We start from the raw sequence: 26,871 nt of genomic DNA, 5'->3' as shown, positions 1-26,871 counted from the left end.
CCCTTGATTTATTTTTACGTTTCCTCGTTTCTTTGGTACTTTTAACCTCATCTCCCAATGTGATTGCAAAAGTTGGGGTTGTTCTCCTTAGAGAAGAGAAGGTTCAGGGGACATTTAATAGAGGTGTTAAATTATGCTGGGTTTTGATAGAGCAGGTAGGGAGAAACTGTTTCCACTGGCAGCAGGGCCGGTAACCAGACGACAGGGATAACTGGCAAAAAAAAGCCAGAGGGGAGATGAGAATTTTTTTTACGCACCGAGTTATTATGATCTGGAATGCTCTGCCTGAAAGGGTAGTGGAAGCAGATTCAATAACTTTCAAAAGGGAATTGGATATATACTTGAAAAGGAGAAATTTGCAGGGGAAAGAGCCGGGAAATGGGACCAATTGGATAGCTCTTTCAAAGAGCTGGACATGATGAGCTGAATGGCATCCTCTATGCTGTATGATTCTATGATCTAATGATTAAGGCTCCTTGAAATTGTGAACACTTCAATTCATTTGCAACTACTGCAATCTTACTTGTGGCTCGATACTTGGAATCTCCTGCAATAAGTAAGATTATGTCAGATTGTGCTGTTTTTAATAGAAAATTACAGTATCTTGCGAAGTGGGCTTGAATGGAACTTTTAGGACAAATTCCACTTCTGCCTTGGTCAGAGTGAGTAATCATAGAAAGGTTACAGCACGGAAGGAGGCCATTCTGCCCATCGAGTCCGCGCCAGCTGTGTGCAAGACCAATCCAGCTAGTCCCACTCCCCCGCCCTATCCCCATAGCCCTGCAAATTTTTTCCTTTCAAGTACTTATCCGGGTCCCTTTTGAAGGCCATGATTGAATCTGCCTCCACCACCCCCTCGGGCAGTGCATTCCAGATCCTAACCACTCGCTGTGTAAAAAAGTTTTTCCTCATATCACCTTTGGTTCTTTTGCCAATCACCTTAAATCTATGTCCTCTGGTTCTTGACCCTTCTGTCAATGAGAACAGTTTCTCTCTATTTACTCTTTTTATCTCTCTATTTATGAAGCCCGGGATCCCGTACACATTTTTAACCGCTTTCTCAATCTGCCGTCACCTTCAACAACTTGTACACATAAACCCCCAGATCTCTCTGTTTCTGTACCCCTTTTAGAGTTGTGCCCTCTAGTTTATATTGCCTTTCCTCGTTCTTCCCACCAAAATGTATCACTTCGCATTTTTCTGCATTAAATTTCATCTGCATGTGTCCACACATGCCACCAGCCTGTCTATATCCTCTTGAAGTCTATCACTATCCTCCTCACTGTTCACTACACTTCCAAGTTTTGGAATGCGATGTTAATAATGATAACTGCTTGTGGGATTTGTAGCATGTGGCGGAACTTGGAAAATAAGGCTCGAACAATTGAAACCCGACTAGCCCTGGCAAATCAATTCTAGAGTCTCCAAAGAGTTGAGCCGTGCTATCAAGGGGGACTGTTGTATACATTGGGCCGGAGGCAAACAGCGCTCACCGTTACTCGTGCAAATCGGACAGTAACTTCTGGCAAACGCACATACGCAGTTAATCGCGGAAATCCGGATGTTGCTGTCTGAGATGTGATCTTCCTCCAAAAGCTGCGTGTAATGGCATCTCGCTATCTGGCTCCCCCTTTAAACGTATTGAACGGTGTGACGTTTCTGTACTTACCCAATAGATACGAAATAAACTCACCAAAAAAAGTTAAGTCAAGTCATTTCAAGTCTAAGTTCCCTTTTAATGGTAGTAAGTCTTAATTGTCGAACAACCTCTCTGGCACTGAAAATTAACTTTTACAAGTGTGGAATCTCATTCCTCTCTTTATTTCGCTTTCTGTTTTGACATTGACATTGAATTCACTATTCGAACTTACTCTTCCTGGATCTGACTCTGCATTATTAACAATGCTTCAATCTGATTGGTTAAGGAGATAGACAGCTGCTTGCCTAGTCACACGGGTCCTCGATATCCTGTAGAGGGTGCAGCATTTTTGGAGCTCTAATTTCCTGGAATCTGCCGTGTAAAAGCTCATAGAAAGTTTATGGGCAAGTGCAAATCTAACGAATGGCGCAGCAAAATCCGGCCCATTATGTTTATTATGAATCATCGTGCTATGCGAACTAAAATTATTTGGTCTCGAATGCTCATCCCACATTTTTTTTAAAGCAGTGAACGAGTTACATTTTTGGCTAACTGTAAGACCCCATTCTTGTAAATTACCAACCTGTGTAGGATGAAATCGACCTAATTTCCTGTGGTATGTGAACAAACAGGAAATGGTAATCTCTTGCGGCACTTTGCATGGTTGGTAACTATCAGCGTAATGAGCAAGTATTTCTCATTTCCATCGACACAACTTGCTATTGAGACAAATGACAAAACTGATGGTGTCATTCAAGAATCTGAAATCAAATTTCATTTAGTTTAAAAGATGGAGAATGGTGCTACAACCTTACTCAAAAATGGTAGTGAGTGTAGAAAATATTTTTTTTTTCTTTCATTGATAAAGGTTCATGCATCACTCAGGTAAATGCATCACCACTGTCGAAGAAAGTCATTTAACACCAAACTTCATATACATCACTTCATATACATCACTACCTCATTACTTGACAAACTTTGACCTCTATTAAAGTCAGTTAATAGTTCCAGAATGATCCTAATCATTTATTTAGCAATAGTACTGATATGGTCATTACTCATTTTTAACAAATCTCTTCTAAGATAGCCTTGTTGAAAATCTTCACAGCAGTAACCTGAAGCATTTCTTTTTGGTTTTTGCCTTTCATACAGTCTTCAAATATCATCATAAAGCATTGGTTGGCTCTAACTGTGCATCAAGTGACAGGGAAAATGTTGTAATCTTTAAAGATGAAATTACTAAATATCTATCTAGATGAAAAGAAAATAAGTAGAAGCAGCCAATACTGATTTCAGAAAGGAAAATCATGCTTAACAAACCTAATGAGCATTTTTGAGGAGGTGACAGATATGGTGGATGGGGTGTACATAGATTTTGAGAAAGCCTTTGGCAAAACATGAAGGGGGAATTGGGAGCGTAATAATAAATTGGATTTGAAAACTGGTTAGAAGGGAGGAAACGGAGAGTAGCTGTTAAGGGCAGATTCTCTGGTTGGTAGCAGTGTCTCATAGGGATCTGTTCTGGGGCTATTTCTGTTCATTGTGGATGTCAATGATTTGGATATAGTCTAGAGGGATTGATGTCCAAATTTGCAGATGATCCTATAATAGGAGGTATAGTAAATAATTCTGACCAAATGAAGCTGCAAGGTGATATTGATAAGATGGTGCAGTGGGCAAAAAGAAGTGGCAGATGGAATTCAATGTCAGTAAAGTGAGATGGTACATCAACAGATAATTATTCTTTAGGGACAGGTGAGTGATGTGGAAGAGCAGAGGGATTTAGGGGTTTAGGTTCACAAGACATTAAAAGCAGTAGCTCAAATGGATAAAACCATAAAGAAAGCTAATGGAATACTGGGTATTATTGCAAGAAATATAGAATATAAAAGCTTAGTAAGCTAAGTACTTAGTTGGAGTACTGAGCAGCTTTGGGCTTCACATTTATAGGAAGGATGCTGAGGCAATAGAGGGGGTACAGTGCAGATTTATTAGGATACTGCCTGGTATGAGGAAATCTAAATATGAAGAAAAACTTGAAAAATTGGGGCTGTTTTCATTAGAACAAAGCTTACATGGTAATTAGATAAGGTGCTAAAAATTATGAAGTGTTGAGACAGAGTAGATAGAAATAGACTGTTTCCAGTATTTTGAGCGTCTAGAACAAAGATATACAAGATCAAATGTAGGAGATTTAGGACAACTTCCCCCATGGATTCTCATTTCCATTCAGGTTGGACCCCAACTCTGATTTCAGGTTGCATTTGTACTATAGCTACAGTACTGGAGCAAAGGGAAACTGCTTCGCAAAGATGCTACAGTTACGTTGTGTGAATACCTGTTTTTATTTTTTATTTTGACTGACTGTCAAAATTGAAAATCTTAGATCTTTTACGAATTGTCTAATTTGGAATATCAGCAGTCAACTAGGCACTTGGACATCTTGCTAGATTGACAAATTGATCTATCTTTCTTATCTTAGCCTATTTTCTTTATTTCCCCCTCAGATTTTTTAAATTCCCCCTGAGTTAGGACCTGCCTTTACTTACCTCTTTCCCCCCCACCCCCCTCAATACACATGCAATAACTCAATCCCTTATTCAACTATTCATAGTTACTTACCTTGGGCAGGATAATGGGCTGGCCCACCCCAAGGATATTTCCAGAAATAGTGTCAGTGCCACACTCTTGCTCTACTGTTTTCTGCTCATGTCCTCGCCAATATCACTGACTATAGTAAACTCAACTTCTGGAGTAACCCAGGGGCTAGTGAAATCAATAAATTTGAGATTCTAACAAAAGTATCCTAGATTTTCCAATCAGCATATTTTTACACTGTTAACCCATTTAATGTAAATGTTCTCCAATGTAAGGAAGTGTGCAGTAAAGATATGAGTGGCCATTAGATAATGGTAAAGGAGAGGGAGAAGGATTTAGGAGTGATCATTGACTGTGCTTCCTTCCGCACCTCTGCCCGCCCCCCGCCTGCCCCAAGGTTCCAGCTCAATGTTGGGATGCCATGGCCAAAGTAAATCAGTTTCTGGTCTGTACTGTCCATAAGGATTATATAAGGATTTGGTATGACCACTTAGGAGTACTGTCTCCAGTATATCATCTCTTCCCCTTCCCCCCCCCCCCAACCTAGTTCATTTCTAGAGGGATAGAATTGAAAAGCAGAGAAGTTATGTTATACTTGTATAGAGCCACACTTGGAGTACTGTGAACAGTTCTGGTCTCCATATTATAAAAAGGTTATAGATGCATTGGAGAGGATGTAAAAAAGATTCACAAGGATGATACCAGAACTGAGAGGATATCCTTATCGGGAAAGGCTGAACAGGCTGGAGCTCTTTTCTCTAGAAAAGAGAAGACTGAGTGATGACCTGATAGAGGTCTTTAAGATAATGAAAGGATTTGATAGGGTAGAAATAGAGAAAATGTTTGTACTTGTGGGGGAGTCCAAAACTAGAGGTCATAAATATAAAATAGTCGCTAATAAATCCAATAGGGAATTCAGGAGAAACTTCTTTACCCAAAGAGTGGTAAGGATGTGGGACGCGCTACCATAAGGACTAGTTGAGGTAAATAACATAAATGTATTTAAGAGGAAGGGTTAGATGAAGTAGGAAGGGAGGAGGTTCATGTGGAGCGTAAAAGCCGGCATAGACCAGTTGGGCCATTTAGCCTGTTTCTGTGCTGGAGTTTCGATATAACTCTATGTAATCTCTAGAAGGACATTAACTCTGGTAGAAGGTGCAGAGAAAAGCAAAAAAGATCCCTGGCCTGAAATGATTGAGCTATGAAGATACCTTGATCCCCTGGAGTGACAAATTTAGATCTGATTCATGTATTTAAGGTGATTAAAGCAATGAGAACCCTGCAAATATTGTCCGTTTGAGGTGATGGGAGTTGGATAGAACTAGGAGCCACCCATACCAGCTGAGGAAGCATGAGGAAAAGATGGCTGTATGAATGTGTTACTTATCCCAGAGGGTGATCGAGTTGTGGCGTAGGATTTGGAAAGAGATCGTGGAGACTAATTCCTTTTAGTGCTTCACAGAGGTGGACTTTTGAAAAACGAGATGCATATGGGAGTAAGAGTGGATTTTTCTGGACTAGTGCATGGAGCTTCTGGGTTTGAATGATTGCCTGAGAGGAATGGGAGAGGAACATTTTGGTTCCACGTAAGAGACTGTTAACAAAACTAAGAGCGGAATTGGAGGCAACCTATTGGCTTGGATAGAGAATTGGTGTCCCCCACAGATCTGTATTGGGGCCATAGCTTTTCACTGTATTTATAGATGACTTGGATGAAGGCATGGAGAGCTGTATATTTAGGTTTGCTGATGACACTAAGTTAGGTGACACAGTAAATAGTGTAGATGGGAGCAGAAAATTGCAAAGGGACATTGATAGATTAAGCGAGTGGGCAAAACTGGCAGATGGAGTTCAATGTGGAAAAGTGTGAGATCATCCACTTTGGACCCAAGAAAGATAGATCAGAGTATTTTCTAAATGGCGAGAAGCTAGGAATGGGGGAGTGGGACTAGCTGGATTGCTCTTTTGCATTGAGCCGGCACGAACTTGATGGGCCAAATGGCCTCCTTTCTTGCAGTAACCTTTCTATGATTCTATGATTTCTATGAACTGTGGATGTTTGGAGAGAATTAGGGGTCCAAGTACAAAAATCACGAAATGCTAGTGGACGGGTACAAAAACTAATTAAAAGGGCTAATGGATTGTTGGCCTTTATCTCAAGAGGGCTGGAACACAAAGGGGTAAAAGTAATGTTACAGCTCTATAGAGCTCTGGATAACCCCCATCTGGAGTACTGCATTGAGTTCTGGGCACTGCACCTTTGGAAGGATTGGAGGGGTGCAGTGCAGATTCACCAGAATGATACCAGGGTTTGAGGACAGGTTGCATAGTCTAGATTTGTATTCCCTTGAATATAGAAGATGAAGGGATGACCTAATTGAGGTGTTTAAGGTGATTAAAGGATTTGATAGGGTAGATAGAGGGAAACTATTCCCTCTGCAGGGAGAGTCCAGAACAAGGGGCAAAACCTTAATATTAGAGCTAGGCCGTTCAGTGGTGATGTCAGAAGAATCTACTTCACATAAATGGTTGTGGAATTCTGGAATTCTCTTTCCCCCCCCCCTCCCCCACCCCCGCAATTGAAAAGCTGTTGAGGCTAGGTCAATTTTTGTTAGGCAAGAGTAGTAAGGGTTATGGAACCAAGGCAGGTAAATGGAGTTAAGATACAGGTCAGCCATGATCTAATTGAATGGCTCGAGGAACTGAATGGCCTACTTCTGTTCCTATGTTTTAACAGAGCATTCCTCAATTGGCAACAGTTCTCTGGATTTTGCCACTTGCCTTGTGGGGGCAGAAAGAAGTGATTGTGCACTGTGCACTGTGCACTGGCATGGAATCAGCCGAAGGATGGGGGTTAGCAAATATGAGCAAAATAAGTAGTTTCACTCTGGTGTTAAAATGCTGAATGGAAAAGTCTTTGTATGTACTGTGCTACCCCATTCAGATGCTCAATGCTGCTTGGAGCCATCTGTGTAATGACTGCACTGGCTGGCATTCTTATCCAACATTTTCATGTAAAGATGTTGCTATAGCAAAAGCTTAGGTTGTTAGGAAAGTTGTGTAAACACTCTTGTCTCTCTTGCAATGATACAAGACATATAATACAGCCCAGTGTAAGTAACTTAGAGCACTACAGAGCAGTGGGATCCTAGCATAATTATAGGCTTTGTACTGGTGTCTGTGTGCTGCCATTGTTTCTTCACAAGGGTGAAATTGAGAAGAGTGGGTAGCTGGGAGTGATTGCAAGGCAGAGAGGTTCAGCAATAAACTAATTATGTTTCAGTGGTTTATCTCTGAACTTTGAGATTAGGTTATTGCCCATCAATCTCTCAGTGATATATATTTAAGTTAATGTACACTTTCAATTCTGAGGGATAGGTGGAATAGCTTCTCATCTATACTTCTGGCCATCTTCTAACATCGAATTCACTACTAATATCTAACCTATTCACCCATCTGTGATACACTAGCTGCGTACTTGCTGTATATCCTTGATCCAAGATGATCATTAAAGGATTAATAATCGTGATGTCGTTCCTGCAAATTTATCAAATAATCAGCCGTCAAATACTAGGAAATTCTATTTGTGCGTGAGGTTCATCCAAGATGTACAACTGACCAGCACTGAGTGCAATTGTATTTTAAAAGGAATTGATTTAATTCTGTGGCATGAATCAATTTACTGATTATCTGTGATCTGGGTCAGGCTAAATGAGTACTCTGAGACTCATGGTTCATTGGTTTGAACAGAGTGCATGTGGAAACTGCAGTTTCACACATCCCTGTCTGTGTTATGATAATTTTCTCCTCTCCCTTCTCCTGATGACATTGACTCTGTGCAGTTCTACAGGCCTCCAATATGTTCTGGTATCTAACCCAAGTGGTCATGTTAACAAGTTATTCAGTCATGTGCGGCTAGGGGTGTCATTGTTGCCTTTACCTAACAAACTCCAAACGTGTACAGCCACCTGCAGGATAAACCTGCTGGGTATCTGGTTCAAAACCATATTGTGGGCTATAAGTACATATAAAAATGATCAAAGGTTGTGTGAAAGAAGATGGCTCGTGAGCTGCTGGACCAAGGAAATGCCAGGCTGAGGACAGCAACTGGGATAAGATGTAGAGAGTAAGATTAGATGGGTGTGTTTGTTGCATACCTTTTTTGGAGGCTAAGAGATGTATTGAGAATTTTTCTACTGCATCTGAATTAGGTTGGGTGACTCTACAAATGAGCCTTCGTCCCAAATTTCAAAGAGTTTGCATGAAATGCTGTGAAGTAATTCTGTTTTTCTTATGGCCCAGATAGAAAACTCGGGCAGGTTAATTGAGGTTCCGCATTAAATAAAGTGCTGCGTTCAGCTCTTGTGTTTTTTTAAAAAATCACTATTTCCAGCCTGAATACTCTTTCTTTCTGTTTTCAGGAGGGGAAAGAAGCACAGTATGATCCTGCGGACACAGCTCTCCGTCAGAGTCCATGCCTGTATTGGTAAGTCAAACCTTTCCCTCGTAAGGAGAAGGTGAGTGGGTTTCAAGCTGGAACACCTAGCATCGAAATGGAAATTGACCAAAGAGCAATGAAAGTGAAACACAGCAAGCTTGACTGACTTGTAAAGTCTGGGGTTTATTTGTGGGATTGCACTGATGGATTTGTGTTGGAGGCATATTCAAAGAGGGTCGTTAAAGTTGATAGCCATTTTTTGGGGGGTAAATGTTCTCCGTTTCTTAACGTGATGGGTTATGAATTTGGTGCAATAAACAGTCTTGTAATCTAGAACACTGCGAAACAGACACCAGCATTCATATCTTGCAGGAACAGTGTGCCATTTCCACAGGAAACTTGCATCAATTGTACGAGTAAGTAGTGATGCTGTTGTACCTAGATCCAGTGCTACACAAATGAGTATCGGGTCTCCAATCACCACTACAGCTTATTTTACTCTCCATTGAGCTCTTCTGCTATGCTGGGTTTGCAACTTATCCCATTTACAGCATTTGTGCACAGAAGTCGATATCAAAACTTGCATCAGCCATATAGTACCAGCTGAAGGCCTCGAGCTCAAGTGCTTTGTGTTGTACTATTGCCTTTAGCTCTCCCAGCATAAGGTTAGTTGTCTTAAGCCAGGTAAAACTGAGTGCTCTAACACAGTAACACTTATTATGGGATTATCCCAGCAACACATTGGCACTACTGGGTGCCTGTTTCACCGTAGAGGATAGAGCCTTTTAAACAGACAGCTTAGATATCAAAGTGATTGTTGCTGCTTCTCTGATAGATTCATGCGCATTGGATAGGGTGCAGAGAAGAACAATAAAAATGGTTCATCTGCTAAGAGGATGACCAGTGGGGAAAGATGAGAAGCTAAAGCTCTATAATCTAGATAGTCAAAGGTTAAGTGGAGACCTCCTTGAGGTGTATAAAAAAATATTAAATGATAAAGTTAAGGTAAACTGTCAGGCTGGAAGATCTGCAGAATGTAAATTTTAGATTATGAAAGTAAATTTAGAACAGATACTTGGACCAACTTCACTCAAGGGTGATCAACATTTTGAATAATTTAGGAGTTTTCGGAATGTAGTTTGATGCTAGGCTGAGTAAGTGCAGGCTCAGTGGCTTTCAACTTTTTTTGGCATGCACCACTTTGTAAATATTCACAGCCATAGACCCACTTCCAGGGATCCCGTATACGAATATTTGAAAGACTGCGACAGCTACCCAAAGGGGAACAGGCCATTATTGCAGAAAATGTGTTTTGTTGTTGTACTGCAACGTAAATAATGTTAGTAAGTCAACATACGAGGAAAAATTAAGAAATTTGACGACAGATGGACAGAAATCTGATTATCTTGGATATCCTGCGATCTCCTTACAGATCGTTTCAAGGCCCGGGGTCCCAGTTTGAATGTTATTATGATCATCTTATGTACTTAATGCTAGAAAGCCTACAGAGAGGAGGCAGTTGGTCTTCCAGAGCAGAAATCTGTTTTCAGCTGAGACTGGTAGGAAGTGGAGTCTTTCAAGATGCATTTTAGTTTATGCATCTGGTGATGAGGCTATTAGTAATATTTGTGTGTGAGTAGTGAATCATTTTTTTTTTACCCACTTGCAGACTATATTTGGTGCTGGCTTTGCCACATGAATAAGTGGATAATATGGTTTCTGGCCTCCTGCTAAGCTTCTGGCCATGGTCCCCATTCACTGCAGTGAGGAGGAGCAATTGTCCACAAGCCTAGGCCATTCTGAGAGATTAGGGATTTACCTAAAGTTGCTAGAAAGGTGAATGAACTGTGGATATCAATTTATTTTGGTATCCCCTTCGCCTGGAAATTTACAGCTGACCTTGAGACAGATAACGATGTGATTCCAGATCCATATTTGCTCAGCACCAGCTCTGGATTTATCCCAGAGCAAAACCTTGCCAGGCTTTATGGCTTGATACTGAGTCGAGACCTTTAAAATTTAGTATATAAATCATATCTGCATGCAAGCTTTTAAGATTTCCAGACCTGGGCGTGTGAATTATGTGCCCATGCAACTAGGGTGTCTCATTTTATGGAGCTTGACTTATCATTCTGTAACTGTTTGAATTTTATGTACTCTGTGAACTAAAGCATTCTGTATAAGTGTGGTAATGCTAGGGAATTCCTTGACATCATGCATCACCAAAAAAAACCTTCCTGTTGTTTCCTTAAGGATTGGACCATTACAGATGAATTAATCAAGTTTGAGCCAAACCTAAATTACTGGTCATCATCTGTTTTAGCTCAAAGGAAAAGTGAAAACTTGGCTCATCTCAATTTTAATTTGAAAGCTGAGCTTGAAATTAGAAAAACTCAGTTACGAAGTTAAGTTACACTTGCTTTTTCAGGCCTGTTGATGTAGCGATGTTTTGCAACATTAAGCTTGATAACGTGCCTGTCCAGGTTTTAAGCTTCATTTCCCTGATTGACTTTCACATGTACACTACCTCGTAAAAAGTTTCTTCCGTTGAAAACTGGAGGATGAAATAGTGCACCAGCTGCAGGGTTTGCTGAGAAATCACACTGGGATGGGTGTGGAAGTCTGAGGGACTCTGGGCCAGGTAACTAATATCTGTCATACTCTTCCTTGATTCATACAAATCATTAAGCCTGGCCATCTAACAGAAGCGTGCTGACATCTGTGTATGCTAAATTACTAGTGCCTGGAAGTCATGGTTGTTGGTTAAGGAAGGTCCCTTGTCTTCTGAACTGGTCCTTGAGCCAGTGTTGAGGCCAATGGATATGGTGAGGAAAGTGTCAGGTGTATTTTATAACCAAGCTTTGAGCTTATTTGGTATGTTAAGTAAAAGCAAAGATAATAAATCACATTGGCAAACATGAAACTTTTTCTGTTTTTCACATTTTTATTTTGTCCCCCCTCACTTCAGGTTCCCTGGTGTTTGTTATTTCCCCAATCAAAAAGCTGGGGGTGAGTGATTTGCTCCCCGCTGTCGACCAGTGCCATTCTGTAACTTTGACCAATTGGCACAAAGTGTTCAGGTGCAGTGTAGGGATAACTCTCTCCCTCAAAGTTTGCCTTCATGTAAAGTAGCCTCTACACTCCCATCAGAGCCAGCCTTAATAGAATCATAGAAAGTTTGCAGCTTGGAAGGAGGCCATTCGGCCCATCAAGTCCATGCCGGCTCTAGCAATCCAGCTAGTCCCATTCCCCAATAGCACAGCTTGGCTAAGGGCATTACAAGTGGAAACCTGCATTCTAGCATTACAGGCACCAGCATGTCACTGTGTCTAAACACGGGAATCCTGAATGCCTGATTACTAGGATTAGCTTGTAGCTGCAGTTTTGTTTTGCAAGTTAATCCAGGCTGCAGCGTACAATTCTTCTGTAAATCAAGTCTACGTTCTGTTCTTTGTCACCTTATCCGATCAGCAGAGTTTCTTGTAATTGCCCTGAGGAACTGACACCTGTTGAAAATAGCTTTTAACTCACCTAATAAAGAATAATATATTGGAGGTGAAAATTTTGCTAATCTGCCTCCAGCAATTCAGGAAAAGAATCTAGGAAGGGAGTCTATTAGGAGAAAGGAAAAAACTATTCAATCAGCTTGTATAAATGAACAAAAATATGATATTGCAGTTTTTTTTAACCACGAGGATCTATATGCATTTCAACACTGATTTAATAACAGTAAAACAGAAGTGAATTGCCCTCCTGAAGGCCCTGCTGCTCTACTGGACTCTCCAGGGCCCATCAGAAATATGTCAAACTTCTTGCAGGTACTTGGTATGCAGGAAATAAACACCCAGCAGGCTGAGACCTTGCACAGGTACTGAGTGCAATGGAAAGGTTAAACCTGAATACTATTTCAAGTCAGACCAGGTCTGTAGTTCAGGGAGACCAAGTACAAACTGGTAAAAGGCAAGTTCAGGACTGATGTCTGGCAGCATCTCCATAAAGTGATTAATAACTGGAATAGTCTTCTGGTTAGGGGAGTGGGAAAATTATTCAAGAGGCAGTTGGAGGCTGTGAAGGTGGGATTTTGAGTTTCTAGGGAAGGATGAGCTGGATGGGCTCATCTCTGTACTTCATTTTGGCTGTTCCAAAATTGATATAATCCAGGCAATCACTAGGATCACTACTGACTATACCATTGAAGCAGATATTCAGATGGACAGACAGGGCATTCATTATAGGACAGCTGTTGTCCTCCCCACAATCTCTAAGATCCTGTAATGCATGCTCCATAACTTTGCTCTACTAAGAGGTTCAACCATGAAGAGTTGAATTCAGAAGGCATGCCACAGTAAGTGAGATAGTGGCCAAGCTTTGTTACAAACATGTGACACCTAACCTAACCCCTAAGTCATTCTCTTATAGAAGGAGTAAGTGTATAACTGTCAGCAAGGCTTTACTGATATGCTGGGATTCCGGTGGCCTGAGATATTTCTGGGCTGTACATTGAGAGTTCTGCCATGTCTGAGACAGTGGTCACTGACATGTTCCTGCCTTCGGCTACCTCTTCCCATGCCTGGTGCTTCAGGGAAAGGGGTGGTCATCGGTCAGTTAAATTGTGTGCCTTCTCTCCTTTGTGCCTTAAAGAAGGGCTTGCATCTTTTGGCCTGTCAACTGATTTTCTGACTCTCTAACGTCCAAACTACAATTTGATAAGTTATCTTCTAGCTTTGCCTTTTCAGTGCTATTTCAGCTCTTTACAATTCACAGCTGATATAGTGCTACTTCCTTTTTAGTTGGCCCATTGTGTGGAAGAGAATGTCCATGGAATGAGAACAGCAATATCGTGATCGAGCCACCAACGGTAAATTCACCCAAGAACGTTTAGTAACCCTCAGTTTACCCAAGAATAACAGTGTGTTTATGGGTCTTTCTACCCTTCTTGCTCTAGATTCTTTGGCTTCCAAATTTTAGAGTATTACCAAAAGTGTTGCTATCAAGGCTAGTATCAAAGGTTTCGGGAGCCGCCTATGAGTGTCTTTGCTAACTTTGATATCTACGCTTGTAATGCATCCAGGATAACGAACAGAAGAACGTTTTTGTATAAAAGATTGCGGAAGCTCCAGCGTAAAGTGGTTATGGGTGTAATTCACTTATGCTTAAAATTCCACCATAATTTGCGTTATTTCATTTCACTCTGCTCAGATTCAGCTATTACCTGGGCGGAAATCATGCGGAAACTCCAGGCTCTTGTGTGGTGTAAGTAGATTTAAAGGGCCAAGCACCAAGCCAAAGCCATACACAAAAAAAGCTTAACTTTGTCATATACACTAGCTCTGGGCTCATGTATTTTGGTGTTTTTGCGATTCTGTGAGTCACTCTGGTCAGTCAGGTCCTGCAGGTCCACATCGCTACATAGCTCTGTAACAAAATAAATCTGCCGTTAATGCCATCTGTACATCTTCCGCTTGTTGTAACTTTCCTAGTGTTCAATAAAATGTAATCATGCAAGTAACAAGTTATGCTATAAAGATTGTCTAGTGTCTTCAGTTAATGGCTTCCAGAATGTTTTATTAGATACATCATTTTCAACTATTTCTCTGACCTTTGTAAGAGGACCGAACTATTATAATAAGGAATGTTTAACCCACAGGATTCAAAATCATACTAGAAATCTTTAATTAATTTGTTTTCATTTGCTTCCTGTTGGCTTTTTTGAGTGACATGCAGCTGGTTCCCCATTAGCAGCAAGGAAGTGATCAGAAATCTCATCTCCCCCGCCCTCCTCTGAACACACCAAAATCTCCAGTTCTCGTCACAACTGCCAGTGAACATGAGCAGAAAGTCAAAGCAATCGTAACAAAAGGCACTCCTACCTGCCTCAAGTTGCCAACCACAGCCTGCATGTCTGCTAAATGATGGTTCACACTCGACACGGACACTGTCACTACAATGGGTCGGATTTTGCTCTTTTTAAAAAAAAAACGGCGAGGCTAACAGGGCTCACCGTTATTTCTGTGCATCTGGTACAGCAACTTCTGGCGAATGCACATGCGCAGTTAAGCATGGAACTCCAGAAGTTCCTCTACCAGATGCCCTGCTCCACCGGTGAGTCAGCCGGCGAGAACTGCACTTCGCTGGCTGACTCACAGTTAAAATGACTGCAACAGCGTGAAGTTTCTCTACTGCCTTGATGGAAATGAAGTAGTCTTGCCAAAAAAAAAAGGTATGTCAAGTTTTTTTTAAGTCTAAGCAAATTTTAACAGAATGTTAAGTCTTAATGACTGTCAGACAATCTCTCCGGCACTGAAAATCTACTTTTAAGTGTGGAGTCTCCTTCCTTCAGATTTTAATTATTGGACATTTGTAAAGACAAAATGTTTAACTTTTTTATTTTACTTTTTCTTTCTGTCTCTTTTCCTTGTCTTTTTAATTCAATATTCCTTGCCCTCTATTTTGCTTTCTGTTCCTGATTTGACATTGAATTCACTATTCTAACTTACAATTCCTGGTTCTGACTGCACTGCTTATGAACATGTTTCAATCTGATTGGTTAAGGGGTTACACAGTTGCTTGCCCCATTCACACAGGTCCCAGATCCGGGAGAGGGTGCCGCATTGGATTGAGGGCCTCATGAGAGGAACTCGGTGTGAAAAAGCCCATCAAAAGTCTTTGGGCAAGTGCAAGTCTAAGGAACAGCGGGTACCGTTTGTTCACTGCTCACAGGAAAGTCCGGCACAATATATCTGTATCTAGACTTAAGGATTCAGAAAGCCTACTCCTATCATATGGTCTCAATGATGAGACGAGGTCCTTTTGTGAACAGTTTTGCTGACTATCAGTTTAAAAACAAAGCATCGGCCTCAAAGTAAAGTCCATATATTCTTTTACTTGTAGATGTCTAGAATGAATGTAATAAGAATGCATCTACATCATAATTCTTGGTTGTCACTGGTGTGCTGAGCTGAAAGTCCTGAATTGAGTCACTAGCGGTATTTTCCAGATTACACTTCAGAAATAATGAATTTTTAACAGAAAATCACTAACATTCAAGTGGGAACATGTGGATGCTGTTAGTAGTTCAGTTCAACAACAATCTGACTTTAATTTTTTTTTTAAGTACCTGGAGGATTTGTGGGAAGGACTGTTTTTGTGCTGCTACTTTTAAGCCTGCACTGGAAAAGGGGAGGGGGTACCTTGGATTATTGTACTGCTTCAGATGTCTGGCAGACATGATCGGTTAGAAAGACATTGTATGATCAAAACCCTTCCTGTTTTCACTTCACACAACATCAATATCAACTTTCTTAAATGCTAGCCATTGTTCTCAACTAGCCCTAGCCTGTAGGGCATCTTTGAAGAGCCAGATGCAAACCTACACCTCTGGAAGAATTAGGTACTAGGGATCAAGAAGGTGACTGTTTAACATGCAATAAATGATTTAACACAAATGGCAGAGGTTGGGCCATTGGGGAGGGATAATGGCAACCAGTCTTGCCCTATTTGGGACTTTAGAGGCAGCTTTGATTGCTTCGAACAGCCTGATGTGAAACGCTGCTGTAGGAAGCCTGTGTTGGATGCTGTGCCTCAATTGTGCTGCAGCAGATGTTCATATCCACGGTGGTGCAAGCATTTGTGATGTGGTTTTCACAAAACTAAGATTAGAAATAACAAACTTTTAATGGCAGGTGTGATTTGGTGACCATGAAATGACTAGGTTATCCATAGTGTTATTGTGCGGGTCTCTTTCTGTGTATATATCTTACTAGATTCTTCAGCACCTACCTTGTAATTGTTTTCTTGGGAGCAGTAGCAATGAAAGTGTGTGGTTCATGGCAATATTGGTGTTTATTTATCCGTAAAAACCTAGCTAAGCCGGTTTGTTTTGTAACTAGTGCAGTGGGAATTGGTAGTCCATTGTTCTGTCTGTTTTACAGTAGTCCTGTTATAATTTTGTAACGACATTGGATTATTAGCACTAGGTGAATTTGGTTACTAAAGGAGTAATTAAAAGTATTGGATAGAAAATTGGAGGGGAGGGAGAGGGGAGAGAGGAATTGTGGTACTCTCCTGAATTCCCAAAATATGTTCCGAGGATGAGTTCTGCACTGGGAGTGGGAATGTGTAAAGTTACCCTCTAAATTTATTCGTGGTAGTCTGATAATGAAATAAAGGCTCAAGTGTTGCTCCTTCATTAAGTTATACATTATTGTGTGGGGAATATAGTAGGTAGACGGGAAAGTAGGATTGAGGTCGCAATCAGATCAGCCATGATCTTATCGAATGGCAAAGCAGGCTCGCGGGGCCGAATGGCCTACTCCTGCTCTTAATTCGTATGGAATGCGACAAGCAAACAAAGCAGCGGAAAAATGTATTCTTTGGAATAGCAACAACAGAAGAGGCTGACACTACAGAGAGGCTGGTAAATGTATAAGATAGCTGATAAAATAACCTGTGATCATGTGAGTGCTGTTTTGAGGGAGGGCTGTCCAAGTATCAATCAGTGACTATATTTATACATGAAAGTAGTGAGGAATGTCAGTAGTTTCATTGTATTTAAATAGTTACTGCCTTTGGGGAGGGAGAAGATTCACATGAGCCACGCGCCATTTCGAACATATATACATACATACAAAATTGACGGGCAAGAAAAGATCAGCTGGTCCATCAAGCCTGCCCCACACTTCATGACAGCTTGAGCATCATGACGCAACATTTGCCAACCCAACCCCTCTCCCCTCAGCCATGTAATCTCCTGGGAGAGGCAAAAAAACAGGAGAAACCCAGGGACACTAAGGGAAAAAATATTCTGGAAACTTTCCCTTTGACCCCCTCAGGCAATCGCAATCAGTCCAGGAGATAACATGGACCAAGTGTTACCTATATCGACACTTATCTTCTATATGATACGATCTCTGCCTCAGTCAAGAACTGGTCTAGCTCCCTCTTGAAGGCATGCAGAGAATCAGCACCCACCACACCAGCGGGCAATGTATTCCAGAGGCTCTCAATTCTCTGGGAAAAGAAGAACCGCCTAACATCTAGTCTATTCCTACTCTTGTAGTTTAAACGCTCCAGTATGCTAAATTGGAATAATCTATCAATAGACACGCTATTCAGCCCTTTCATTATTTTATAGATCTCTATCCGGTTGCATCGAAGTCTATGGTGTTCCAAAATAAATAGACCAAGGTCCTTAAGTCTAAGTAGCTGAGGTTTTTTAAGCTAGTAATCGTTCTTGCAGCTCTCCTCTGGACCTTTTCCAAGGCCACTATAATCACCCACCATGTGGGGGGACGCAAAATGGGCACAGTACTCTAGATTTCCTCAGGACATCATGTGAAAGTATGTATTTTAATACAATTTGTCATCTCATTTTATGTTTGTAAACAAAGGTTTTACAAATAGTATTTGTTAAAGGTATTGTGCCTTCTTAAGAACTTAGTCATGTTTCAGGGTGTTCTGAACATTTTGCCACAGAATGATCTTGGTGTGATTTATATTGAAATGCTTCTATTAAGTTAAATTTAGCTCTCAAAGGCTTAAATTAACTGAACAGAAGGGCTTGCAGATGTGTATTGGAGCCAGATGAACCAGTTTGTGGAATGGTCCCTTCAGGTTGAGACAATTCAAGTCATTTAGATCTTCCTGTGGACCATGCAGATTGATTTGTCTAGGATGGTCCTGTTCATTTGAAAACAGCAGGAGATAGTTTCTAGGGACCCTCATCCAGGGGAGTGGTAGCTGGGTTAATTGATAGCCCTACTGGCCAACCTCATGACGGGGAGAGGATGAGAGGTCAAGCTACAGACTTCCTGTCCAACCATGGAATAAAACGTACACATGGACTGCAGCAATGTTTTGAGCCGATCTGTTCAGTGAGTCAGTCGGGGAATCAGCGTGACCTCCTTAAGATAGAGCCGATCAGGGTCAGCAGAATTACTGACCAGAAAATTGCTAGTTAATCCACTAACAGTGTGGTGTGTTTTATTTTCTTTGTTATGAGAAATGATGCTGAATTAAGTCAAACAAACAGTGAGATTTACTATAAATGTTACTCTGCTCATTTAATGGTAAAATAAACCAGTTTCATCTCAATAAAGCGTTAATCAGTCCACCCTTGGAAAGATTGGAGAAGTGCACCAGAAGGCACATGCAAGATTACCATATCCAGTTCATTGTTGTGGCCCAAGTCACACTATTGTAGGACTAGATAGTACTTAGGCCCTCCCCCCCCACCCCCCCCAACACCCATTGGGGGAGGGTCCCAGAAGAATCTGACTCAAACCACCATTGGGCCCTTTTGAACCATAAGACCCTGAAGTCCCTCCCACATGTTAGGTAATCCCATCACCGCTATCACCATTATCAGTTGGTTCCTATCTTTATATTCATGCCTTCAAATATTCATGTAAATGTTCTGCTTGTTAAAATTAATGGACAGAAAATCATGGTATTGGGAGGACACTATTTTCTGATTTAAACTCCTGGTATGCTTAGTGAGTTTGCTGACTGATAGTCTTTAATAAACATAAAGTGCCATAAACAAACAAAAATTACCGCAAAGAATGCTCAAATGTTATTGTTTATATAGTTTCCAATTTTTTGGGATAAAAAATCATTAAGGCTCAGAAAATTGTTCAGGAGAGATTTATTTAAGTGCATATGTTACTATCTATCTATTCTCTATAAATAATGTTTTCTGACATCAAAGATTATTAACAGCTCTTTATTCCCATTTATTTAATCAATTATCTGAAATAAAAGCTTTGAGTACTCCATTTTCCTCCAGTTTCCTTTAGTATTTTGGGGAGAAAAAAAAGCAAAGAAATAATCAAGGTCTCGGGATGAAGAGATGCACTCTTTTACCATTCAACTCCTCGGCATGCACAGATTACATGCTGGGAAATTCTACAAATGGCACATGCTCAGAATGTACAGATGTGATTGAAAGTGCTCTCTCAATTATTATGAGCTACAAATATCCAGTCGCAGCCCAGGTTTTAGAGACCGGCCGAAGCCTTCAAGTAAAAACTTTAATGAAGGAATTAAAAGACAATTCCATGGATTAATTTAAATTTGTTATGAAATATGTAATTTGTTTTGTTTAAACCCTTACTTTAGAAATTAAAAATTAGTAAGGAAAAAATGGCATCTGAAAAAAAAATTCAGATGAATGTTGACAAACATTCTGCAGCTCTGCAGCTGCACCCAGTAGCCAGAATATGGAACTACTAAGTCATGGGCTTTCACATTAATGGGAAAATCATACTAAAGACACGATGGGTCAGATGTGGACACAATTTTATATAAACTCCTCAGTGGCGCACACTGGATCTCCAGCCTGCCCCAGATGAAAAGTTGCTTTCAGCATGTGGTTTATAATATTGGAGTGTTCTGTTTATTCTCTAGGCCAGCATTCGTTGAGTAACACCTTAGCTTTTAATTCAGAATGTGGTGTACTAGGCCAAATTTCATAGATCTTGTACCAATGAAATCCATCTTGTCTCAAGATGACTAAACACAAGTAAACTAGTCCCAGCAAAGCTTTTTGAACATTTTAAAAGGAAGGGTAGTTCTGTTAATTGTCACTGAATGCAACTGATATCTAAGTCATCACAACTTTTCTTCTGGTGGCTAATATAATTGCACATTTTAGTGACAAAGTTGGTTATCAGACTGCTTAATTTTAGCAGAAATAAAATATTATGTAGAGTAAGGCTGGGATCACACCAATTTGCCCATTTCCAATGATGCTGATGAACATGCCTGCTTTACTATTTGTGTGCTGGAATCTATATTTCTATATATATATATATATATATATATATAAAAAGAGATGACAGGATATAATATTTTTAATATACTGCAAAGTGGTGAAGTTAACAGGGGCTTGGTACCAAATTAAATAAATTTTTAAAAAGCCTGCCTTTTATCACTGCCCCAGATATGAAATGACTTGTTGGGTAGGCAATAAACTAACTTGTATTTGAGTAGACCCATTTCTGTGGGACAAAACTCAAATATAATAGTGATGCAAACTGGCTGTGCTTCTATAATGGCTGCTGGGACCCCAGCCTGTTTTTTTTACCTCACTGGGATCATAGGACAGTTGAGCCTCTAAGTAGATGAGGATTCTCAGTAAGATGACAGCCAGCTGTCACTGATCTTCTCTTACTGCCTGATGATTAGCCTGTAGCTACATTTCCAGACCTGTACACCTGATGACAGATTCTCCTCACCCTTATTCATTGGACGTATTATGGGGCAGGCAGATCTGGAAGCTGAAATCAGAGCTATGCAGCATTTAGGTCAATTCACTTTCATCTCTAAAAGCCTGATCAAAGAGTTTCAAAGCACACCTGTCCTTTGGAAGTCTACTGATGCTGTAATATGTGCAGGGCTGGAAGCTTGGACATGTGGTGAAAGATTGCTACTGTAGGGAGTGGGATTGAAACCCCTGGATTCGGCTCAGCAAAGCAAAATAGCAAGTTTTATTATAATTTCAAGTGTGGCATGGCTTAGCTTTCCCTAAGGGAGTTAACTTGAGTGCTGAGTATTTCCATATGAACCCTCTTGTTTTAATAATGTGCTTGTATCCCAGTATTTGAAGTGGAAGCTCACATGGTTTCAAAGTAGAGCACCAAGAAATGGCTTGAAAGAAAGTTGCTGGTTTGTGAATCCACGTATAAACGGTGTCGTTTGTATTTGCTCCAATTACGTGGTTGTTGCTGATTTAAAGGCAAATTAATGGCATGTTAAAAACCATAAAACATAAAACTTGACTGCAATATTAGCAGATGACTGCTTTACACGTTTGTATGACTTTCCTTTGTCTATTTTATTAAGTATTTATTAACTATTTATTTTAAGTGAGTTCACATTCCCATTAAAACAGCAGACGGGAATGTCATTCAAAAGTGTTGAGCATTACATTAATCACAAACAGTTATTTCTAAGCAACCTATTGTTCTATTGATCTTTTGTACCTCTCTGCTTCAGAACCTCAGGATCCAAGTTTGATATGTTCCAGAGACTGAACCAATTAAAAGGGAGTTTATGCCAGTCTAAAGAGCCAACAAATCGATAAAATGTGACTTAGAGAAACCCTTTTTTATTTACAAAAATGTAATGCTGATGTAAATGACTTCAAAACATATCACTTGAGTAATGTCATTGTGACCAAAAGTAACAATTGGTTCATAATATGAAACCTGGTACCACAGCCAGCTACAACAACATATATCCTGAATTATTGAAGAACATTTGTCCACAAGTCTCTAAATTACTTATTTTTCTTCACTTATGTCGTCCTTGAAGGCAGAATTCTAGCAGTATGGCACCGAGCAAAGACATTGGGCTACTTAAACCAGGCAAGGACCCACAGTTAGCTGCGAGCTACCGACCAATCTCCCTTCCGAGCGTTTGCTATAAGATCCTCGAGTGACTGATTCTCCAGCGTATATCTCCAGTAGTCGATACTCCCCTGGTCCCCCAGTGTATATGTCCAGTAGTCGATGCTCCTCTGGTTCTCCACTGTAGGGGCTTGCCCACTGCTTCTGATTCACACCTGGTGAGGGAACAAGAAACTAAATAAATTAAATAAAAAACCATAGACGGAAGTGAAAGCACAAAATGAACCTACCTTTGCACCCTGCTCCAATGTCTCCCTCTCCGATGTCCCCCTTTTCACGCCCCCAATTTCCCCCAATGTCCTCCCGATGACCCACTCTTCACCCCTCCCCCCCCTGATGTCCTTCCAATGTCCCACTCTTAACCCCCCCCCGATCTTCCCCCTCCCCCCACCCCCCCCCCCGTCTTCCAGTCCAGTGCCAGATCTTCCACTCTCCCCCCACCCGTGTGTTCCAGTCCAGTGCCAGATGACTCCCCGCTCGCTCTTTCTCGCACTCGCCCCTTCCCCCCACTCCCCCTCAGGCTGGCTGCCAGGCACGAAACCCAGAGAGGATGTTAAACTTCAGCAATCAACATGTGATTGCATCGGAAACGGTAAGTTTTGTTTATTTGGGTTTGCCACCTGCACTTTCACCCCCCCCCACCCCGCTGCCAACCCGCCACCATTGCAAAATCGAGCCCATATATGTCCAGCAGTCGATGCTGTGCTGAGCCCAGATCAGGAAAAGAAGTGTCTCCTAATTCCCAATTGGATTTATTGGTGACTATCTTATATTAATGACTCCTAGATTTGGTCTCTCCCCACAAGTGGAAACATCTTTTCTATGTCTACAGTATAAAACCCCTTCATAATTTTAAAGACCTCTACTGGGTCACCCCTCCACCTTCTATTTTCTAGAAAGAAGAGCCCTAGCCTGTTCAGCCTTTCCTGATAATTATATCCTCTCAGTTCTAGGATTATCCTTGTGAATCTTTTTTACACCTTCCACAGTACCTCTATAGCCTTTTTATAATTTGGAGACCAGAACTGTGCACAACACTCCAAATTTGGTCTAACCAAGGTACTATACAAGTTTAACAATGTCTCTGCTTTTCAATTCTATCTCTCCAGAAATGAACCCTGGTGCTTGGTTTGCTTTTTTTATGGCCTTATTAACCTGCGTCAGTGATTTGTGAATGTGTACTACTAGATCTCTTTGCTCCTCTACCCCATTTAAACTCTTATTATCCAAGCAACATATGGCCTCGTTATTCTTGCTACCAAAATGCAACACCTCACATTTATCTATAATGAAATTCATTTGCCAATTACATACCCATTCAGATTGTTTATTAACGCCATCTTATATTTTGACGTAGTCTTCCTCAGTATTAACTATACCCCCAATTTGGTGTCATCCGTAAATTTTGAAATTGTACTTCCGATTCCCGAGTCCAAATCGTTTATGTAAATGTTGAACAACAGTGGTCCCAGCACCGATCCTTGAGGAACACCACTTCCCACCTTTTGCAAGTCTGAGTAGCTACCTTAAATCCCAACTCTCTGTTTTCTGTTCTGTAGCCAGCTTGCTATCCATTCTGCTACTTGTCCCTGATTCCACATGCTCTGATCTCAGTCATGAGTCTACCATGCGTAAATTGATGTGAAGTACTTAAGGTCCAATTTGACACATAGATCTACACTGAAATTACAACATGAAAACAGGCTTTTGGCCCAGCCAGTCCATGTTGGTGTTTGTCCACCAGTAGTTCTAATCCAATATGCCTGTTGATGTTCTTGTATCCCTCTAGCCCCCTTTCTGATGCATATTTTTGTGACTTCCAAGTTACAGTATATACTATACAAAGGACAACAGATCCCCAGGAGTGATTGCAAGGCAATAATCTCATTTCTCAAAGGTTTCAGATGATCTCTCAAACCATGGAGGTTAGTTGCCATCTTAATCTTGAGACCACAGCCAGAAACTCAGTGCAGGGTACTAGTTGTGCTGGTATTTAGAACTAGTATATCTCCTGTGGTATTGATGACTGGCCAAGGACCTGAGGCTCAGGAATGAACAGTTTTATGTGCAAGGTGTATTCTTAATGGCGAGAAACTGGAAAGTACTGCAGTACAAAGGGATCTGGGGGTCCTAGTGCAAGAAAATCAAGAAGTTAGTATGCAGGTGCAGCAGGTGATCAAGAAGGCCAACGAAATGTTGGCTTTTATTGCTAGGGGGATAGAATATAAAAACAGGGAGGTATTGCTGCAGTTATATAAAGTATCGGTGAGACCGCACCTGGAATACTGCATACAGTTTTGGTGTCCATACTTAAGAAAAGACATACTTGCTCTCGAGGCAGTACAAAGAAGGTTCACTCGGTTAATCCCGGGGATGAGGGGGCGGACATATGAGGAAAGGTTGAGTAGATTGGGACTCTACTCATTGGAGTTCAGAAGAATGAGAGGCGATCTTATTGAAACATATAAGATTGTGAAGGGGCTTGATCGGGTGGATGCGGTAAGGATGTTCCCAAGGATGGCTGAAACTAGAACTAGGGGGCATAATCTTAGAATAAGGGGCTGCTCTTTCAAAACTGAGATGAGGAGAAACTTCTTCACTCAGAGGGTAGTAGGTCTGTGGAATTTGCTGCCTCAGGAAGCTACATCATTAAATAAATTTAAAACCGAAATAGACAGTTTCCTAGAAGTAAAGGGAATTAGGGGTTACGGGGAGCGGGCAGGAAATTGGACATGAAGCTGAGTTCGGATCGGTCAATGCCCTGTGGGTGGCGGAGAGGGCCCAGGGGCTGAGCGGCCGGGTCCTGCTCCTACTTCTTGTGTTCTTTAGATTTGAGGTTAGGATCAGATCAGCCATGATCTTATTGAATGGCGGAGCAGGCTCGAGGGGCCGATTGGCCTACACCTGCTCCTATTTCTTATGTTCTTATGTAGGTGTAGTTCGTGGGGATAGCTTTATCCATTTTGGGCTCTTCATTTTTAAACCGATAACAGATATTATCACACCAGATGCTGAAGATGCACATTGACTGATGACTGCAGATCATCAATTGCGACCCAATCATTGCAAGTTTATTGTGTGGTAACCAGCAGTCAAATATCAGAGGCAACACTGGCACTATGTACAGTATTGCTATATTTACAGTATAATACCTTTTTATTATAACTTATCATATCAAGATCCTGTGCTTCACACGTGATTAATTACTTTGAAGTGCAGTGGTTTCTTAGGTGAGCAAATGTGGCAACTGTTTTGGTCACACTAAGATCCCGCTCACAGGAAAGAGATAAATGAATTTTTTTTAATGCTATTTGGTCAAGAAAAAAGTGTTGGCCAGGGCACTAAGAGAATCTCCACTTTTAAATAGTGTAATGGTATCTTTAACATTTGCCTGAGCTAGAGATACAGGCACGTAGGACCTTGGTTTATTGTCTTCTCTAAAGGACGAACATAATTACATTCCACCATCAACTGAGCTTGGCATCTACATGGTGTAACTGATGTATGTGAAGTATGCAATACGAGACTTTTTGATCACTGGAGCCCCTTGCCATCAAATCTACTCTTGGACTGAAAAGTACTGATCAAAGGAAAGAAGATTGGCATCCTGTAAAGACTGTAAAATAGTGAGGCAGGGAAACATGTCTAGGAATGTTGCAAGTAAAGATTAAAGGATTAAATGACTGGTCAGGGCTGTGCACTTGATCATTCACTCATTCATTTATTCATACACTATTGAGGTCATCAGGCTATTCATAGCTTGGCAAGGTATGAATCTGTTTGTGTGTTGAATTCACATCAGTTTTTTGAGGAGGTTTGGTTTAGAATAAAATGTTGACCGTTTGTTATTAAATAGACATTACTGCCATCACTTTCATATTGTATTCCAGAATACCTAGGGATATCCAGCTCCAAAAACTTCACTTAAATGTCATCGTTTTAAATGGCAAAACAAGATATTTCACCAGCTGCAGTACAAAACCATTGCTCTTCATTCATTGATTATTTAAAATCTTGCTGCAGTTTTGTTGCAATGGCATTGCATTATTACATCACAAATCTCATCTTACCTGTAGTTACAAACTTAACGGAGAAGGGAGCTAACTGTAGGGATAGTGTTTCAGTATAAACCATGCCCATTCCCAATAAAGGGACTGCAGAGAGAGAAAATTAGGAAAAAAGCTTTATGAAGAAATTGTCTTGTTTTAAAGAGTAAATCTGAAGGGGAGATTGATTTCTCTATAAAGCTCCTCTTCCCTTTCTCAGTCCTGATACTGTGAAAATGAGTTTAGAAATCAATCTCTCAAAATATCCCCCTAATTTCTAAAATGTCTATCTCTGATCCTGTGATCAGCAAAGGGGAGCTGTGGACAGACTTTGCTATATGCAACCCAAACTTGAAGAAGCACCAAACAATAAAGTGCTTTACCAGGCAATCGGACTCCTTTTGAATGGGCTCTGTGAAGAGATTATCCGGAAATGATTGTTATGTGGAATGTGTAGCAATAATGAGATACCTTATGATATAAATAATGGCAATCACTGTACTTGCCTCCTGTAGAAGATTTTCTTCCTTGATCCTTGTTTGAGAATGGAATTTACAGAATTTTGGAACTACCTTCAAAGCTGAGAACTTGTAATGATTAACACAGAGACTCGGCCTCCAGGTGGCCTATACAAAGAAGTGTTGTCACAGCATTCGGGAATGTCTTGTCTTTCTATTCTCCTGGGCAGGTTCTGTACTTGGAACAAGAAGCATTAAAAAGTCTTAGGTTATTACCCATTCA

The 26,871-nt window shown here is 40.8% G+C and overlaps 1 protein-coding gene across 12 annotated transcripts in view; it reads left to right on the top strand.

Annotated features, from left to right (window-relative positions):
* Positions 1-26,871, top strand: part of fhod3b (formin homology 2 domain containing 3b) — a 746,243-nt gene that overhangs the window by 58,653 nt on the left and 660,719 nt on the right. For all 12 annotated transcript variants that reach the window (XM_068000433.1, XM_068000425.1, XM_068000417.1 and 9 more), the window contains exon 3: positions 8,659-8,723. In XM_068000433.1, the coding sequence (XP_067856534.1) occupies positions 8,659-8,723 (65 nt within the window). The remainder of the gene's footprint in view (positions 1-8,658; positions 8,724-26,871) is intronic.

This window comes from Heptranchias perlo, chromosome 2, assembly GCF_035084215.1.
Source record: "Heptranchias perlo isolate sHepPer1 chromosome 2, sHepPer1.hap1, whole genome shotgun sequence".
In the NCBI taxonomy this organism is placed as follows: Eukaryota; Metazoa; Chordata; class Chondrichthyes; order Hexanchiformes; family Hexanchidae; genus Heptranchias; species Heptranchias perlo.
Note: the sequence above shows the minus strand (reverse complement) of the source record. Positions and strands in the feature narration are given on the sequence as shown.